Source organism: Rhopalosiphum padi, chromosome 4, assembly GCF_020882245.1.
Source record: "Rhopalosiphum padi isolate XX-2018 chromosome 4, ASM2088224v1, whole genome shotgun sequence".
Lineage (NCBI taxonomy): Eukaryota > Metazoa > Arthropoda > Insecta > Hemiptera > Aphididae > Rhopalosiphum > Rhopalosiphum padi.
Genome location: NC_083600.1, coordinates 54,845,367 through 54,864,613, shown reverse-complemented (window position 1 = coordinate 54,864,613; position 19,247 = coordinate 54,845,367). Strand labels below are relative to the sequence as shown.

Here is a 19,247-nt window from a genome sequence, read left to right as displayed (position 1 = left end):
ATTATTTATTTATTTATACTCAATAGTATATATTATATACTACGGTAGTACGGTATAAGTTCATAACTATACATATTACATACATTTTAATAGGTACCCCGTGATTTAACGTATATTGTTTGTGTTTATTATACATTTATGTTATCTTCATATTTCAATATACTTATATAATTTTGGCAGCACGTGGTATCATCCGTATATTGCACATACTTGCTATACACACTTCTCCTACCAGCTCTGCTCGTTTTCTCGGTCTATACGCGCAATATAATATATATAAGTCACCGTTTTGTTTACGTTTTGCGTCTCTTTGTGTGCGTTTATATGTACGTGTGTTTGTGTGTGTAATAATGAAGTGATCGGTCAAGGTCGGTGACCTATATAAAATTCACGGTCGGGTATGTGACGGTCAGGAGGGGTAGAGGGGAGACAGGAGTCTGTCTGTCTCTCCCGGCGGCGGCGTCTGGCACCCTCTTCTCCTCCACTCTCCTTAACCGTCGTCACCGTTGCACACTCCGCCACTACTGCCGAGACGACGATAATCCAAATAATTGAAAAGGAAAAAAAAATACACACATGTAAATATTACTATCAAGATAATAATATTATTGTGTTTATAACATTATATATATTATATAGTATGTATTAATATAGACGTGTGATGTCGGTAGAAGGGAGTAACTGTGAATGAGTCACCTATATATATACTGTACGTTAACAACTTCCATCGTGTATAATATGATATATATTCTTCGCTTAACCTACGTAATTGAGTATTGAGGTTATATATATATATATAAATTATATATTATTTTACATACCTAGGTACATAACCTCCGACACGTGTTGAACGCGTGCCGATTTTTGAATGGTATAAAATAATATGATGTTTACATAACATTATACTATTTACTAAGTTATTTCTATTATAATATAGCAGTGCAGTTACTGTGGGTTATATGCTATTATTGAGTTATACTGTAACTTGGCGTGCAGTAAGACAGTGAAAAATTTACACATAATTTATATGTACAAGTACTTACTTAATAGTAGAGATGGTGAGTAGATCACTATAGTAGTGTGTTAAATTTGAATGCAATGACAGGTATCATTGTACACGATAAACAATTCTAAACAGAGATCATTTGTCAGTCTAGGATAATTAGTAGGATATATATTATATTATAATATCAGCTATATATTTAAATTGTAATATATCGTTATTTTACGCGATTTCGTAAAAAATTAGATTTCATACGCTCATAAATTTTTTTCTATATTCACGCTAGATTTTTTTTTCAGTTATTTGAAGAAAAAGTTATAGAGAACCTTGTATTGGGTTTTTTTAACTTTAGATATAAATGACAAAAATTTTATGAATTTCAATTTCAAAATTCCTTGCGAATTTTCGGGATTTTTACATACGAGTATTTCGTAAACATTTGAACGTTAAATGCTTATAAACAAAAACTCTGATGAACGATTTTTGATTTTTTTTTTTTTTTTTACTACAATATAAGAAAAACTTATAATAAACCTTGTATTAAATTTTAAAGATTTTTTGAAAAGCCACATTTTTTTAATAGGCATATCAAGAAAAAATATTTAGAAAAAATGAAAATTTCAATTGGCAATAAATAGCTTAAAAAATTCTAATTATTTTGAAAATTTAATCGTAAATAGACAAGACTAATAAAAAATTTGGTGAAATTTTCAAGTATTTAAAATGATTTGTTTTTGAGTTACAGCACAATAAAAAATTCGATTTTGTCAAAAATTGGTCATGCGTAAAAATTCTCGTTTTTCCGTTACTTTTTTAGGGTTTATCCTGACGCTTTTGAAAACTACTAGAAATTTTTTACTTTTGACCCCTCAAAGTACCGACTAGATTCAATTTTCTTTTCAAAGAGGAGCTGAAGTCAAAAATCAAAGCACTATTACTATTCCAAAACGTGATGATAGACACGAAAATAAAAAAAACACATATCATTGTAAAATCAATACATATATTATATATATACATATATCACTTCGTTCAGAATTTAAAATTAAAATGTAATAAAAAAGTATGAGTTTAAAATTTGAAATTTGTGCCTCTATGATTATATAGTGCCCAGGGTATGGGCTCGGATCCCCTCCTCTCTAGATCCGGTACTGAATTTAATTAAATATATTATATATATAAATAACATTTATATGTTCATTGTTCAAATTATATTACATTATTTTTATAAATACTATTTAAATATTTATGAAAAAAATTGTAGATACTATATATTATGTTATAAAATAATATGTATTCTATACTATATACTATAAAAAAAATTAAATGCGAATAAATATTAATTATTTTAATTAATCGTATACTATATTATATTATACATAGTCTGTAACTATACTATGTTTCATATAAGTTAGTGTTATATGAGGAGTTATATGATACATCCTAACCTTACCTATTGGAAGAGACCTTTTGTTTCTTCGGAAAGACAAACAATGTAATTTTATTTTACATACTAGCTTGTGTATATATTAGGCATATTTGATAATACATATTTTTTAATATTGAAAAATTTCACATATTTACTTTTAGGCTTAATCCCCATGTTTGATCCATATTTGCATGACGTATACATATTACACAGCCATAAAGTATATTTCAGAAATTAAACGTTTATAGTATTATGCGAAAAAAATCATTTTAATAATCCATATAAATATTTACATTACAGAGTTATTTTGTAAGTCACTTACAAAGCAGTTAGAAAATAATTAAATTGGTAAAGAAAAAAAAAGTCAATTATGTGACCATCATATAATAGTATACTTAGTTGTATGTATTATTAGTAAAAGTACTTATGTATGTATAGTTATAGTTACCTGTTACCTCATAAAATAGACAATAGTTTACTTATATAGGTATGTGTAGCTGCGCACAAGTACTGAAGTAGTGAAGTTACCCCATAAGTATATTATAATATTATACTAAATTTAAAATAATTAACATACCTAATGATTAATATAATTTAATATAACAATATGACGTTACTAAATGGTAAATATAATAATTACCTATACCAATTATAAATCCGTTATGGATAGATTCATATTTCAATTAATTAATAATATAGTCAAGTTGAAAAATAAAATCAAAATTCAAAACATTAACCACAAATTTTACCTCACGATTAATGAGATATTATGTTAAGGAACAAAAAAAAATTATCATGATAACTTTTTAATGCAAATTGACAAAACATAAGAAAATTGAAAACTATACAGATTAGTTTGTTTTTCAGATATTCATCCATATTATATATATTGTGTCAGCGGATATTAAGCATGACGCCATGCTGACTTCAAAGTCCGTTAGATCAAAACGATGATTTAATCATTTAATGCATAATGTAATCATTGTAATCTACGCCTAGCACAGTTATTGTATACACGTATTGTATACTATATTATTATGGTATACATAAATATTACCTATAATAACTGTGTATCTACAATAATTTTAGATTCTGATCGGAGTGAAGAATGTATTAATTTTATAACGAGGTGTGTTTTTTTATATATTTTTTTTATTTTTGTGTCTATCATCACGTTTTGGATAGTAATAGTGCTTTAATTTTTGACTTCAGTCCCTCTTTGAAAAAGAAAATAAATCTAGTGGGTACTTTGGGGTCAAAAGTAAAAAATTTCAGTAGTTTTCAAAAGCGTCAGGATAAATCGTAAAAAAATACCTAACGGAAAAACAAGAATTTTTACCCATAACCAGTTTTCGACAAAATCGATCTTTTATTAAGCAATAATTAAATCTAAATAATTTGTCAATATAAAAATAATTTTATGAGCGTATGAAATTTAATTTTTTACGAAAGAAATCGCGTAAAATATAATAAAACGATATATTATAATTTAAATATATAGGTAATAATATAATATATCCTACTAATTATCATAGACTGACAAATCATCTCCGTTCAGAATAGTTTTTCGTATACAATGATACCTGTCATTGCATTCAAATTTAATACATCCATTATATAAGTGACCAACTCTCCATCCCTACTATACAGCAGAGCAATACCCACTTGTCCACCCTTTTTTTCATGTTAAACACAATAAATTAACTATAAAATAAGTTGCATTATGTTGTATAATATGCACAACAATTTAATCTTGATTTTTTTTAATTAAAAGATGACAAATATTTTGTTATTATAGCAAATTTTAAATAAGGCAGCAAGTTGGACAAAAAGGTTTGGCAAGATGCCAGTTAGCCATCTCTAATTTAAGACAAAATCGTCTAAAATATTCAGGACGAAGCTACCATATTTTCCCATTTTTAGGCGATAGACAATAAAGTGAAAAAAAATAAAAACAGTGACAAGTAGGTACAATTTACAATTACTTTATGTAGAAAATGAAATTTAAATTATGATAACTTATTATATAACTAATATAAGTACTGAGATTTTTGTACAAATTATACGAATTAAATAATATTTTTCCATACACAATCATTTAATAATTATTAGAAATTTAAATTTGGAATTAATTTTTCACGTATGAGGCTTTTGGCAATTAAAATTTTTTTATAATTAATATTTAGTTTTTACACAGTTATAAATTAATTTATTACGAAAAAAATATTGACGCCACTTTTATCCCTTATGCTGCAGTTATGCCTTTACACATTACGTTTATACATTGCGTTTGTATTCAATTAACATTCTCCTATTTATTAGATAAGTATTTAAATGCTAACAGCCAACAGGTTTATGAATTTATGATGAATAAATATAGCACTGAATACTGATGTATTATACTGAAATATTACTGATATATGTCAATATATATATCATGATATAATTTATTCATTATTATTTTTATTACAAATAAATATACCTATACGTACCTACTATAGTACTACATATATTCCTATAACAGATTAACAGATAAATAAAAATGTTTTGATTTTTCTGTTTGAGAGACCCTGAATAAGCCGAACTAGTTCCTGAAAATATCCCCCTCATTGTATAATGAGCACACATGTATCATGTATGTACCCGATACGGAAATAGACCCTTGCCCTTCTGGTAATGAATTTATGGTCATTATATTTATATATTATATGGTCAAGAAGAAAATAATAAAAGCAAGAAATCACAAAAACTATTGATCACGATAAGAATTTTATCAAAAATTGTAATTTAAACAGTATTATTTTACAAAAGAAGATCTTCATCTAAAAATGTATTTTTAAGTAAAAAAGTTATACCAATATTACCAAAATATCACATAGTATTATATCGCTTAAGATTGATAAGCTCAATTATACCTATACGTATATTATACATTATAATTATTATGTTATGATGTAATAGTCTGTTGTAGTTGTACCTTGTACGCCCTTATAATGCGAAGTGCGGACTATACACAATATTTAATCCTTTGAGCATAAAGTGGCAACATACTTAGCATATTTAACACATACCTAATTTTCTAAATAGATATAATATATTTTAATATTTATTTACTAGTGTATCTATAACTATAAGTATCTATAAATAATTTGAGTACTGCTAAAGTGCTAAAACTCTAAATAATTTTAGAATATCATTTTTTATCGTTAACACATGATTAAACGAAATTTCTTGTTTCATCATTTTTAATAACATATTACCAGCAATATTTAAAATGTTAATATTAGTTATATTCTATAAACTAATAATATTATATTTTAAACCACTATAAGCTCTCTAATTAAATAGGTATATACGTAACGTTGATTCTATATCAGCGTATCATAATAAAAAAACAATTATCAATAAAGTACCAGCTAGCAGTTGAATAAGACAGCTAAATTGAATTTTTCTTAAAGAATTAGTATAAGTCCTAAGTAGCATATTAGAAAATATTAGTTATATGTAAGTTATTGTTCTATTATGCTATACATATATATCAATAGGTAAAATGTTAAAATGCAATTATTCTTAGAACAAAAAAAATTACTTAAAATTAAATAACATGCTTATATTTATGAATTTCTTAAAATATAAATTTCAATGTTGTAATGAATGTAAAATGTAATTTACCTAATTGTATATGTCTGGAATAATATACTAACATAAATATTGGCATATTATAGATACATATAGATTTTTTTTATTTTTATATACATTTTTTTAAAAATGTATTTGAATTGATTTTTTGAATTTAATTTTTTTTCCTAAATTGTTGTTTTGATTAAACTAAATGCAATATTTATTAATGAAATAACACATTTACGATGTATAAGGACCATTATTTGTGTATTACGTATATATTAATTATTAATGCATTATTGCATTGATGACAATTTGACATGATGTTATGAAATCTTTTCGTGTTTCATCTTATGAGTTGATATTTATACAATTTATTTATGTATGTATGCATAAATCCATCTATGAATTCGTTTTTCATGTCATATAACGCATTATGACTATTTTATTATTACTATAAAAATAAAGAATATATAATATACAACAATTATTGTATATCTAATCAAAAAACCTAGAAGTAGGTGACTAGAGACAGTGGTCATTCAGAATCGTAAAAATAATATTTTAACCATGTATATACACCTACGTCGCGTCGTTTTGAGAACCCCTTCTGGCAGGCACACAAATAGGTAAACGCGGGAATAATTTCGCAATTTATCATAAAACATCAGGGCGCCAAGCTCATCATTTATTATTTATCCGGAAACTGTATCCCGGTTCGGTCGCATAGCTCCTGAACGTAGGTACCTAAGGACTATGATCTTCTGCCAGAAACTAGAACGGAGAGAGATACTCTAGAGGGGTCGCGGTTTAGTGAGAGAGGAGGTGGTGACGGCTGTGTTCTACAGAAATAATGGTAGTCTAATTCTAATACTAATATGTAAGTATTCCAAGTTGTAACTGTTATTATGATTATAATATAATACAATATAATATCACTATTTTAGTTGTTGTACGAGAAAAACACAAAAAAACCCGAACCGAGCAAACGGAGGCCGTGGCCCGTGTTATATAGCCGACCAACCGGCGGCGGTAGCGAGCGACAGCCGACGAGCGTGGTGGCGTCGTCTTTCCCCTATATTGCCGCGCACAAAGGACCCCGCGCGCCGCGTTTGCCCATCGACGCAACCGATAACCGTCACTCCCACCAAACACGGCGGCGGCGGAGGTCATTTGATACGGTGTGTGTGTGTGTTTTTTTGTTCCCTTCACCACGCCGCCGTCGTTCGCGTTCCAACAGCACACCGTCGTCGCCGCCGCGGCCGCACTACCACCACCGCACCGCCACCGCACCACCACCGGATTTTGGGGCCCCCGACTCAGCCGCGCGTTCGTGTCGGTTGCCGCCGCCGCCGTCGTTTGCCCACCAGTGTTCCCGTCGTATCGAACCGCTTATACCGCGACGTAGCACAGATACACCGCATACACCTAACACACACGCGGGCGCGATAATAAACGTTCTTTTATAATATTAGTATGTATATTATGATAATATTAATTTAACGATACGAAAGTCGTATAATCATTTAATATTTTATTACAATATACATATTAATTATTGTATTCTTGCACAAGCGTATTTTTCGCTTCGTCTTTTGAATTCTCCTCTGCTAGTTGACTCGTGTCCATCAGAAAATTGATTCAGACGGGGCCACACAGCGTTTTTACTGGTATTTATTTTTCCGCACAAAATCTGCCTTCGTACTGCGATCACAACGACGAATACAATATTATGTGAACTTGGCGTAAGTCCGCAACAGAGGAGACCCCACAAGTCGACAGAAGAACAAGACAGACCAGGAGGAACCGTCTATTACTGATTTCAAACGGCCGTCGTCGTTATTACACATCATTAGCAGCCGCAGTCTTAATAGTCGTACGAAAGTTTTGTCAACGTAACCGTTTCGCAGACTATTTACCTAACATGGACACTGCTACATTTTTCGTCGAGGGCACTGCCAATCAGTTCGAGCACGTTCTCTCACTGTACCCGCAAGCGTTGCGCCTCAAAGCCGAGACCAAAACGAAAAAGCCTGAAGACCTCATCAAGCTGGACAATTGGTGAGTGTCCCCCTCCCCATATGGTATAATTCATTAATGTATTTAACTATGCATTATATATTACATTAATACGTGAATTATAACTATATATCTAGTAGTATTTATAATGTGGTTTTTCACGCGCGTGCGTACAGTATAATATTATTTTCATTTTTGTCGTGTGGTCGGTGGAGGTTTCGCAACGCACGCATTCGACGCGCTCTGTATAACGTGCGGCGGCGGTCGGTTAGGTTGGCAAGGCGGTCGGTCGGTCGGTCGCCCCGCCGCCGCCGCCGCCGTTGCGTACCCAATCGAGGCCGTGATGACGTTAACGATTTCTTTGTGGAGAAAACGCGCACCGTTGCGCGTTATGTGCGTACATCGTTCGACGCACAGAACGTATAAAACATAGTAATAATAATAATGTAATACAGATGTATAAACGCTCAACCATTCGATTATTACATGGCAATAAGTAATGACTATCTCTCATTCTCTCGTATTCGTAAACATTATTGCTATACACCTCGTGTTTATGACAATTGATGCCATTCATCATCCCCACGGACGGTTGTCTCGACGCCGGCCTGGTCGTATTTTGTGACTGCATGATGTGTAATATTCCTACAAAAAAAACTTCAAATATGATAATGACATTGTACAGGACGTTCGCTATGTCGACAGCCGATAACATGTTTGCATTCACACACAATTCGCGCATACTATTCATACATACCTTGACTATATTATATTCTGATTTCTAGTCGAGTCGATAGTAATTATTGTTCAGTCTTGACTCGATATACTCTGAGCGAATGTACGTACAAACAGTTGAAACACTGAACAGTAGAATTAGAATTTGTATTAATAAATAAAATAATAACCCATTATTTATCTTAACCTAACTAGTAACTACACAGCGATATTTTAGGTAATCTAGACAACGGCATCTAATTTTAACCGATGCAATAAACTGCAACGAAATAATTTATATTAATTTTAACTAGCATTTCTAAGGTTTTCTTTGATTCTTAGTTCTTACTATATAGATTCTTTAAATATGGATTACACATTTCCGGCTATTAAATACAGTAAATGAGTAGTATAATATTATCAATGAACAGTGATAAGAAATAAATATATTTGTGCTGATGTCAATAGTCAATTAATCAAATTCATTTATTGTTTTTAAGATAAGAATGATTTGATTTCAATAATAATAGATGAATAGTGAAAAAAAATATTATTATAAAATATAAATAGTATTACTTATGTTTACAAATATATATATATATTTTAATAATGTTGTTATATGTATTTAACACTTTTTAAGGTTCTCATAAATTTATCCAAAAAATATTAATGATCTTGTGAAATTGGTATTTAATTATTGTTTTATTTTTTATTAATTGGGTAGAAATTGGTAATAATATGTATCATGTTATTCCAAAGTAAACAATGCATTTGTTAGTATTATAATTTGTTTTCAAAATGCTCTATTTTAACTTTTTTAAATTATTCCTTCATAGGTATCAGAATGAATTACCAGGAAAAATTAAGTCCAGGGGAAAAGATGCACATTTAAATCATGAAGAAATTTGCCAAATAATGAAATGGAAACAAACAGTAAACTTGAATTTTTTATGACAAATATTGATTGAATAATTACTTAAAATAATTTTCTGTTGCAGAGAGGAAAAACATTCCCTCAATTGAATTACTTAATTAAAGTGAACACACCACGCGCTGTTATGGCTGAGACAAAGAAAGCTTTCAAAAAATTACCCAATTTAGGACTTGCACTTACAGCGTTAAGTAATTTGAAAGGTGTTGGAACCACAATGGCCTCAGGTATACATAAATACTTTTTAATATTTAATTTTTAAATGGAACTATAACTCAATTTTAATGTTTAATATTATTATTTATTTTTTTAGCTTTGTTAGCAGCTGCTGCACCAGACAAAGCTCCTTTTATGGCTGATGAATGTCTAAAAGCAATTCCAGCTATTGAAGGAATTGATTATACTGCTAAAGAATATTTGAACTTTGTAGCTCATATTCAGAACACAGTGGAAAGACTTAATGGTGAATGTAAGTAGACATTTTTATCTATTGTAGATTTAAATAATTTATATTTCTTAAAATTCTTTTATTAAATGTTGTCATAATTTGTTTGCAGGTAGTGAAAATACATGGAATCCACATTCAGTAGAATTAGCATTGTGGACACATTATGTGGCAAATGAATTCAAACCTGAACTTTTAAATAGTGTTCCAGAAGCACCTAAGAAGCCAATTAGTGAACAAACTAATACCGATGCTCATACTAATGGCAATGCTAATCAAACAAAGGTTTTTATTGCTTTTTTTTCAATGCTCAGTTATATTTGTTTGCTTAATATATTTATATTTTATTACAGTTAGATGAACCAACATCTGATGAAAGTAACCCTGAGCCATTACCACCATCCAATGGTCATCAATTAACAATTGAAGATGATTCCCGTGACAAGTCTGAAGATGATATCACCAATGACTCTATAACAACATCAGAATCAGCCCAAACTCCACTTGCTGAAGCTTTAACAGAGGACTCATCTAGTCTGCCTGCCCCTGATGAACCCCCTGTAAAAAAATTCAAAAACGAAGGCCAGACAGTGGCTGCAGAAGCCAATGGCAACTAAATTGGTTAAATGGTTTTAATTATGCCAAATGGACCACCATAGGTTTATAATATTTTAGTGACGAGTTAATATTGGAGAAAATATTGTTTAAAACAAAATAAATTGATAAAAAAACTCCATATTTATCAGACTTAATGATGTAATTATAACTTACACAGTTATATAATTTTATTTACATATAAAATATTTCACCATTTTTAAATGGACAACAATTTAATTTATTTTAACTCATACATGAAAACTCGTAAATATATTTTTTTTATACTTAGATTTTATACAACAAAATAAATTAAGTCTGTAATATTCTAATTTGTTTTATTCAACTTAGTAATTTCATGATTGAAATATTTGACTGTAAATACAATTAATTATAATTATATATGTTTAAGATTTACGGGATAGAGGGATGTCTGAATATTATGAAATAATAAAAGTGCACCTTAGGAAGTAATTTTTTCCAAGAATTGTCATAATTAATTGAAAATTTTGATTTATTATGGGGGGGTCAAGGGAAACTTGCATTCAAAAACATAAAAACATTTTAAATATATACATATATTTAAAACGGACGTATGTATATACGTAGGTAGTATTAATGTATCGGATCTGCACCATTTTTATTGAAATAAATTAACAACAAAGTTAATTTATGTACTTAAATAAGAAAACTGCCTTTTAGCAATTTTTTATGTTTTATTTACTTCTATATATATAATTTTTTTTTAATGGTACAAACAATTATTTACATTCCGTTTAATTGAAACAAATTTTTTTTACTGTAGACTGGGGAAAATCACTAATGATAATAATTGTATCTGTATGATTTTTTTTTTTAGTAACATTTTTACTTTTAATGTAAAATCTTATAGTTTTTGGTATTTTTTTGTTTTAAAAGACGGTACATTATTAATATATTAAATATTATTTATAACGCAGCATGATTATTTTGTGTGTATGTATGCATATATATGCATATATTCCAGTAAGTTTGTCTTAACATAAATAAACTATGTAATACATAAATATAATTTGCCTTTATGATTGGTAATTTTAATATCACCTGTGAGATGTGTTAACCTATTTGAAATCTAATTGATTGATTTATTATAACAGCTGATCTAGAAATTATGTTTGTTTTATTATAACACATATTTAGTCAACATATCATTCTTCGGTAAGTCGGTTATTAACTTGTAAGTTAATAACAATAATATATGGTATAAATATATACTATTAACTATTATGTATAATAATTAATTTATTAAATGCAATATTTTTGGTAATAATTCATTTAACTTACTGTATGACTAATATTAAAATAAATTACTAAAATATAGCAATATAAATATACAATAACATATTATACTTAGTAATGTGGTAATGTACCTAATACAATAAACTGAATAAACAAATTAAATTTAACAAAACTATTATTGCAGTAATCATTAAACATACCTACTGTTCAGCAGAATGGGTTACCTACTTGCACATTTTTTTTTCTTTTTCTGTTATGCATTTTAATTTACTATTAACTATACTAAACAATTGTAATACGGATGATTTTTATAACTTTGATAATTATATGGAAGTGATAAATGGTTATCACTCAACGTAATGTTGTAGTGTTGCTGGCGTTATTGCTACAATAGTACGATCTCCGCATCTGTTGAAGTGTCGATGTCCGTGAAGGCGCGATTAAGCAACTGGTCCAGGCCACGACGAGGAGTCACCAATGGGTCTACAAACGGTCAACAGTTAGTTGTATAATTGTATTTCATCGTAGATAACTTAGTGAAAATTGCACGCTCATCGTATATTTTTACCAATTAATAAAAGTGTTTTCCTAACTTAAAAACATGACTTATTATTTAAAAACGCCCATCACCTACAGTAGTGGCACTATTACAGCATTACCTATGTGACAATATGTATTCACTTTTCAGCAATGTGTTAAATAATATTATTGGTGCAGTAAAATAAATAAATACTTATAATAATTATAATAGTGGAAAAATGCAGTTTAGTGCCCATCGCCAATTTGATTTTTTTTATCGAAACTACTCGACGAGTTAAGTACGATAGTGCAATTAAAATCTGTCGCTGGGACTTAGTTTCGAAGTTATAGCCTTTAGAACGATATGACGACTAAACCAAAAGTAAGTAGTATTTAAATTTTAATTAAACCAATTAAATTAATCTCAAAACAATAATAGTAGGTAGATAATAATTTAATATTGTCGTAGTATTATGTACGTTTTATTCACAAAGTACACAAATATTACGTTAATTAAAAACTTATGTAACCAAATTATTTATAAACGGCAGAACTAGGCTAAAATAAAACTACGTATTATCCTATATATATATTATGTTAATTATTACCATTAAGAATAATTACAGTCTTACAGATTACAAAATCGTTAATTTTTTTTGTGGACTTGCTGGTCATTTTTTGTGTGAAACTTAGAACTTGTTGAGCAGTAAGCCACTCGCTTGTCATGTGTCATATCCTACCACCCTGGTAAGGGTAGGATCTTAATCCGTTCGGTGTCTATTTAATACTATTCAGTCCTTTATCTGGGAGGGGGGGAGTCAAAGCTCGGTACTCCTTCCGTTGGGTTATCACTTATCATGATATTGCAATTAGATTGAGTTTGACAGGATTACTGTTTTTCCATTCATTATTCCATAACGTGGTTACATTGAATTTATCTGAGATTAATTTTTGACGAGCCTTAGAATAAGTAAGTAAAGTAAGTGTCCTAGATTTTAGTCTTGTGTTAGTGCCAGTATTTATATCGTAACTCGTTAGGTATGTTTTGGGACTTTGGTGCAGCCGGTGCAGGATATACAAAAAGCATTTAGTCCACTCTCGTACTAGAGAGTTGCATTGATGTAAATGTGGTGGATTGAAGTTACTAAGGAATCCCGGAAAAAAAGTCCAAAGTAAAAAAGATCAGGGAAAAATAGAACAAAAGAAAAAAAGAACAATATTTCCTTACCATATTATACAGATTTAGTCATAGGCGAAAATTGGGGGGGGGCTTGGGGTGCTTAGCCCTACCAAAAAAAAATCGAAAGCCCCTTAAAATTATTGAATATTGTTCAAAGTATTAAATAAGTACCTATTTATTTGCAACAATATTGCAATTTGCCAAATTAGCCCCTCCCCCTAAAATTCAATAAAATCTCCGCCAATGGACTTAGGACTGTATAGAATTATTATAAATGTATAAAATATTTCTTACCTACTTCAAACACTATCTATAGAATACCTAAACGTCCTAAACCTAAGTATGGTTAAAAATGTTGCTCAGTATGACAGTATACTATATTCATATTATATGCTATACATAATATATTTTCCTTACATCAATAATAATAATTAAGTGAAACTAAACAATTACTACTATTGTTCTGTGATACAACTAGATATAAAATTATATTTATAAACTTTCCCAGACATCGTAAAACCTAATAAAATATAAGATTATTGATTTGTACATATTTTCAATTTTGTAACAGTTATATACTGTCATACTTATAGTGATTAGTAATTTTATTTGGGAACCAATTCGTATACTTTATTTGACCCGGGAACTAATTCCGTATTACCCTAATAATTTTTTAATTTTCATAATCAATTAAAAAATTTTAAATTTTTAAAAATTGTTTTTTTTCCTTGGTCTTTTTTTACCAATTACCGTTACTATATAAATATAAGCACAGAACAGGCAGCCATTACGTAGGAGTAGATTCAATCACACTATTCCCTTTGTAGAGTTGAGTTGATTCTTTTTCTACACTTTATAGACTATAAGTACTATTATAGTGTTATGGGAAAATAATATGTCTAATATTATTAGAACATAAATATTAAATGGACATTTATTCAGGGGCGTAATTTGCGGTACGCTGCAGGGTATACATTTGCGTAGGTACCTAAAATTCTAAATTGTAAATTTTGGCCCGCAAAGCACATCCACATGGCCCGCTCGGTCACATCACAGTAATGTCAAATATGTCAAAAAAAAATTGAAATGACGCCCCTGCATTTGTTCGGAAATATTTTTAATGATATTAGCCAATTGAAAGGGTTTGTGACTTGTATGAGGGTTTTTAATTGAATTTTGAGTCGTATATTACAATATCTTCTATTGTTGTAATATTTAGGTTAGAAGATAAGTCGTTTTGATGACAAATCGAGGGTTTTTGATGAATACTGATGACTGATGAGCTTTGATTTAGTCATTTTTCCGGCATTAAGTTACAAAGTTTATATTTATAGTTCACGTAAAAAATCGCGCCATGAAACAGTATGATATTAAAAGTGTAGTGGCTACACTGGTATTCAAACATTTCAAACGAGATAATAGATTGTAGTATCAACGTCTACGTGAAAGTATTAAGTTATGACAACAAACTACTGACGACTGACGAGTAGCGTAAAGCGTATATATTCCAATAGCCAAATCTATAATTCCAATTTCCAAGTCCAACTAACAACTACTTATTTCTAAGCTAAACATCAAAACATTTGTCGTTCAACAATCAATATTCGAAAGAAAAAAATGTATACTGTATAGTGATAATTATTAATTTATTTCCATAGTCTGTTGTTTTTGCTTCATAATATTGTACAAGTATTAATGTAATACGTACAAAAACGTTTATAATGTACATTCCAGTGGGTTTTGTTTTGTAAATTGGAATATGAAATTAGACATTTTATCACTGATTTAATATCAGACTTTCAGTATATTTTTCTACAATATTGTTGCATTTTGGTCTTCTTTTGCGTGTACTGATTAATTTCAATTTAATAAATATGTTCTATAAACATTATTTTTTATTATTTATGTTCATCTATTGTGGTTTACTAACTGATTTAATTACGAGTCAAACATTAGAGGTGGTTACTGACAACGAGCTCTTAGATTTATGCCGTTCTGAAAACCAAGTAGTTGCCTTGTTTAGTATGTATTTTATTACTATCTTTTTGTTCAAATTTCGAGTTATACCTAAATTATTAATTTTTGAAATATTTATACTATAGCATTAAAAGACTGTGAAAAGTGTAAAAAGTATGAAGAGACTCTCACTCAAATTAGAGAAGAACTTGTTGATTCATTAAATGCTTGGGTCGTAAAAGTGGAAGGTAGCAATTTAGTTCACATTTATAATCCTACTAAAGAACCAACATTGGTAATGTTTCGACATGGTATACCATTACTAGTACCAGAGTCAGGTAACTATAAAATATTAATGTATTATGAAATTATACTACATTTATTTTATATTCTAGACGCTGTTAACGATGAGTTTTTGATAGACATGTTATTGAACAACAGAGATCCTATTGTGAAAGAACTTAATGATAATAGTTTTGAACATTTGACTCAAGCATCGACTGGAGCAACAACAGGGGATTGGTTTATTAAATTGTAAGTATAATTAATTACAAGGCTAGCACTAAATAATATTTATACATGAGGAAAATCCAAATTTGAAATCCTTGTAACTTTAGGGTACTATAGCCCTATAGGCTTTAACCTTGCCACATATTCACTTCTATTTCAAATCACAGTATATAACAAAAATGTATAATAAATACATTATTTTTCTTGGGAGGTAAAAATTGACTTAGTAGGAAAAAAATGTAATAAAATGGTATATTTTTGTTTAGATTTCTAATTCATACGAAATAAATTTTTTTTTTACTTGGCTGCGTATATTGTATGAAATTTAATTTTTCTTTTTTGTCATAATTTTAATAATAAATTTAAATACAAATAAATAATGCTTCTTAGTTATTACATTATTCATCATAATTTATTTCATAAATATGGAATTGAATTTAATTTTTAATTTATTTTTATAGAATTTGTTCTCTAGCATAATGTGTTTGAAAAAAAAATTGGATATAAATAGAAAAAATATTTTTTTAAATAGCTGTTTATTGCTTCAGTTTTAAATTGTATATCTTTTAAACAAAATATATTATAATGTATATTAATATCTAATCATAAACATATTACATACAACATAAAAAATTGGTTAAAGGGTTGGATCAATTGAAAGTTATCCAATTCTTTGATTTGGCCAAATTTTGTTTTTGATTTATATTTTGTTTTTAGTTATTCATCAGATAGTATAGAATGTCAAAGATTACAAGCTCGCTGGGAAACGGTTGGCGCTAAACTAAAAAATCGTGTAAATGTTGCTCGTATCAATAGGTACATTGGGGGATCAATAACTGCTCGTCGATTTGCTATTAGCCAATCACCTACATTTATTTTGTACGTTAATAATTTTTTCATTTGCTTAAATAATATACACTTTCAAAGAATAATAATTATTATTTTATCATTAGATTGCGTCGTGGTGTCATGTATACTTATACATCAACTGATTATACTATTGAATCATTCCTAAAATTTGTTGAAGAAGATTATAAATTCACAGTTAAAGGACAAGTGCCTGAACCAAAATCAACATTGTAAGTATATTATATATATTTATTTTAATTTATTAGTCATTACATACAAACATTTTAAATGCATAAAATACAATACTTATTTTCAGTGATGATTTTGTACACATGTGCTTTGATGTGCTCAGGGAAAATCCATTGGCGTGGAAGTTAGGCTTGACTGTTTTAAGTGTAATATTGCTGTGTCTTGCTGCTTTGAAGAAAACATCCAAGTCAAATGAATACAAGTCAAAAAAAAAGTCAACTAAAAGTTCCAGTAAAAAAAGCAAGTAAATATATATGATATTATAGTAAAATATATGCATTTAAAGTTCAACTTAAATATTTTCAATAAATCTTTTATAAAATAAATACTTGTACAATACATTTTTTAATTTCTGTTATTATTTGAATGTTTTATGTTTAAAATATAAAATTATAAACTGTATTTTTTATTTTTTTATTACTTTATTACATAATCTCTGTGATCCTACTATAATATCATTGTACAACAACATATCCTGTTATCCTGTTTTTTATTTTAATATGAAAGGATTGACCATATATTTTCATAAAGTTTGTTTGTTAAATTTCATGATGTTGGTTTTGGGCTCTCACTATTTATGAATACATGTACTCAAAATTACAAACTGATATAAAATTGATGATTTCAAAAAAAAAATTATTTATTGTGGTATTGCTCAGTATAAAAAAACTATAAAATATGCTAAATTACAAAAAAGGATATGCTTGGAAGTAAAAAAAAAAGATTCAGGAACTTGAGTGCCCTGATCAAATTTACCGATTCAAAGAAAATTTATGAAGAAAATATGTAATTTATATTTTATCACCTATTATTAAATTAGTATGTACATGAATACATAATTATTGGATATAAGACTGAAACTCTATACGTATACTAAGCGTTTTTTGATTAGTAAAATATCAAGAATTATTAATATTATAATTAATAAAATAATACGAATAGTGTTTTACACATCATAAAAATTATTTGCAGTATTTTCAAAAAAAAAATTCTTTGCTTTTAATTTCCTTGTAAAGTATTTTAATTTATAAGAAATTTAAGAAATATCATTCATGTTTATTGTTTACAGTATGGTAGTATATGGGCCACGGGGTCATCCATTTATCTTTAATATAAGATAGTAAGACACTCATAACTAATGCGTTTTAAAATATTTCTTTTACATTAATACGTTATTGTAACAAAAAAACATTTCGGAAAAGAATTATATTTTTACTATTTTTTGTTATTTTATAATTTTCCAAATTTTCTACATTTTTGTTCGACAAAATGCATTTTTATGCTTATTTTCTGAAGCAGAATAGGTATTCCGAATAATATTCGAAATATTTCTATCTATAAATTTCGAATTTTGGATGAGTAGCTTATTATGTATTTAAAGTTTAGACGAGTGGAGTACTCGAGTAGTGAAACAACATTTTGCGGGGTATCACTGTATTACTACACTTCACTACGCTTATTTGAATTAAAAATAAAAAAAAAAACAAGAAATACAATTTTAATTATAAAATATAAACTACGTGGATCCAAAATTTGATTTTTTTATATCGTACATCGTAGTACTCCAAATTATATTCTATTTTTTGAATAAGGAATAAAAAATTAATAAACAGTTAAAATATAATAAATATAAAAAATATATTAATTTTTTTTAGAACATTTTTTAACCATTTAAAATTATGTAAGAAATATTAATAGTTTCTAAAATACCTAATGATCGTTTTGCGTTGTATAGATTAACTGGTATACATTACATTTATAATTATTAACTACCTATTGCCGCTATTGGACTTTGGTTAGACTAAAACTACGGTAGGTAACTTTAAGTAGGTAACTCATTTTATTTTAAAATGGATTAAAAATGATATATTTGTCCTTTACATAACTTATACTGAAAAGTGACATTTAAAAATAATCTTAAATAGGTGGGTTATGTACATAAAAAAGAAG

At 28.4% G+C, this 19,247-nt stretch overlaps 2 protein-coding genes across 3 annotated transcripts; both read left to right on the top strand.

The window, feature by feature from the left end:
- The first annotated feature begins 7,325 nt into the window (after positions 1–7,325).
- On the top strand, positions 7,326–11,807 carry LOC132928550 (uncharacterized). The gene is made up of 6 exons (XM_060993315.1): positions 7,326–8,114; positions 9,623–9,719; positions 9,785–9,944; positions 10,031–10,186; positions 10,275–10,447; positions 10,516–11,807. Exons 1-6 carry the CDS (start codon positions 7,978–7,980, stop codon positions 10,777–10,779), a joined length of 987 nt encoding a protein of 328 aa, XP_060849298.1. The 5' UTR covers positions 7,326–7,977; the 3' UTR covers positions 10,780–11,807.
- A 3,421-nt stretch (positions 11,808–15,228) lies between these two features.
- On the top strand, positions 15,229–17,699 carry LOC132928549 (uncharacterized). 2 transcript variants are annotated; one of them, XM_060993314.1, is made up of 6 exons: positions 15,232–15,755; positions 15,836–16,027; positions 16,085–16,223; positions 16,917–17,078; positions 17,153–17,278; positions 17,365–17,699. In XM_060993314.1, the coding sequence occupies exons 1-6, from the start codon at positions 15,608–15,610 to the stop codon at positions 17,543–17,545; spliced, it is 948 nt and encodes a 315-aa protein (XP_060849297.1). In that variant the 5' UTR covers positions 15,232–15,607; the 3' UTR covers positions 17,546–17,699. The 2 variants fall into 2 exon arrangements, with proteins under 2 accessions (XP_060849296.1, XP_060849297.1); XM_060993313.1 differs by having other exon boundaries at positions 15,229–15,755; positions 15,836–16,223.
- The last annotated feature ends 1,548 nt before the right edge of the window (positions 17,700–19,247 follow it).

Coding starts and splice junctions, on each gene's coding strand:
- LOC132928550 (XM_060993315.1), top strand. CDS start 7,978: ATGGACACTGCTACATTTTTCGTCGAGGGCACTGCCAATCAGTTCGAG. Junction 8,115..9,622: donor CTCATCAAGCTGGACAATTG/GTGAGTGTCCCC, acceptor ATTCCTTCATAG/GTATCAGAATGAATTACCAG. Junction 9,720..9,784: donor TAATGAAATGGAAACAAACA/GTAAACTTGAAT, acceptor TTTCTGTTGCAG/AGAGGAAAAACATTCCCTCA.
- LOC132928549 (XM_060993313.1), top strand. CDS start 15,608: ATGTTCTATAAACATTATTTTTTATTATTTATGTTCATCTATTGTGGT. Junction 16,224..16,916: donor GGGGATTGGTTTATTAAATT/GTAAGTATAATT, acceptor TTTTGTTTTTAG/TTATTCATCAGATAGTATAG. Junction 17,279..17,364: donor CCTGAACCAAAATCAACATT/GTAAGTATATTA, acceptor ACTTATTTTCAG/TGATGATTTTGTACACATGT.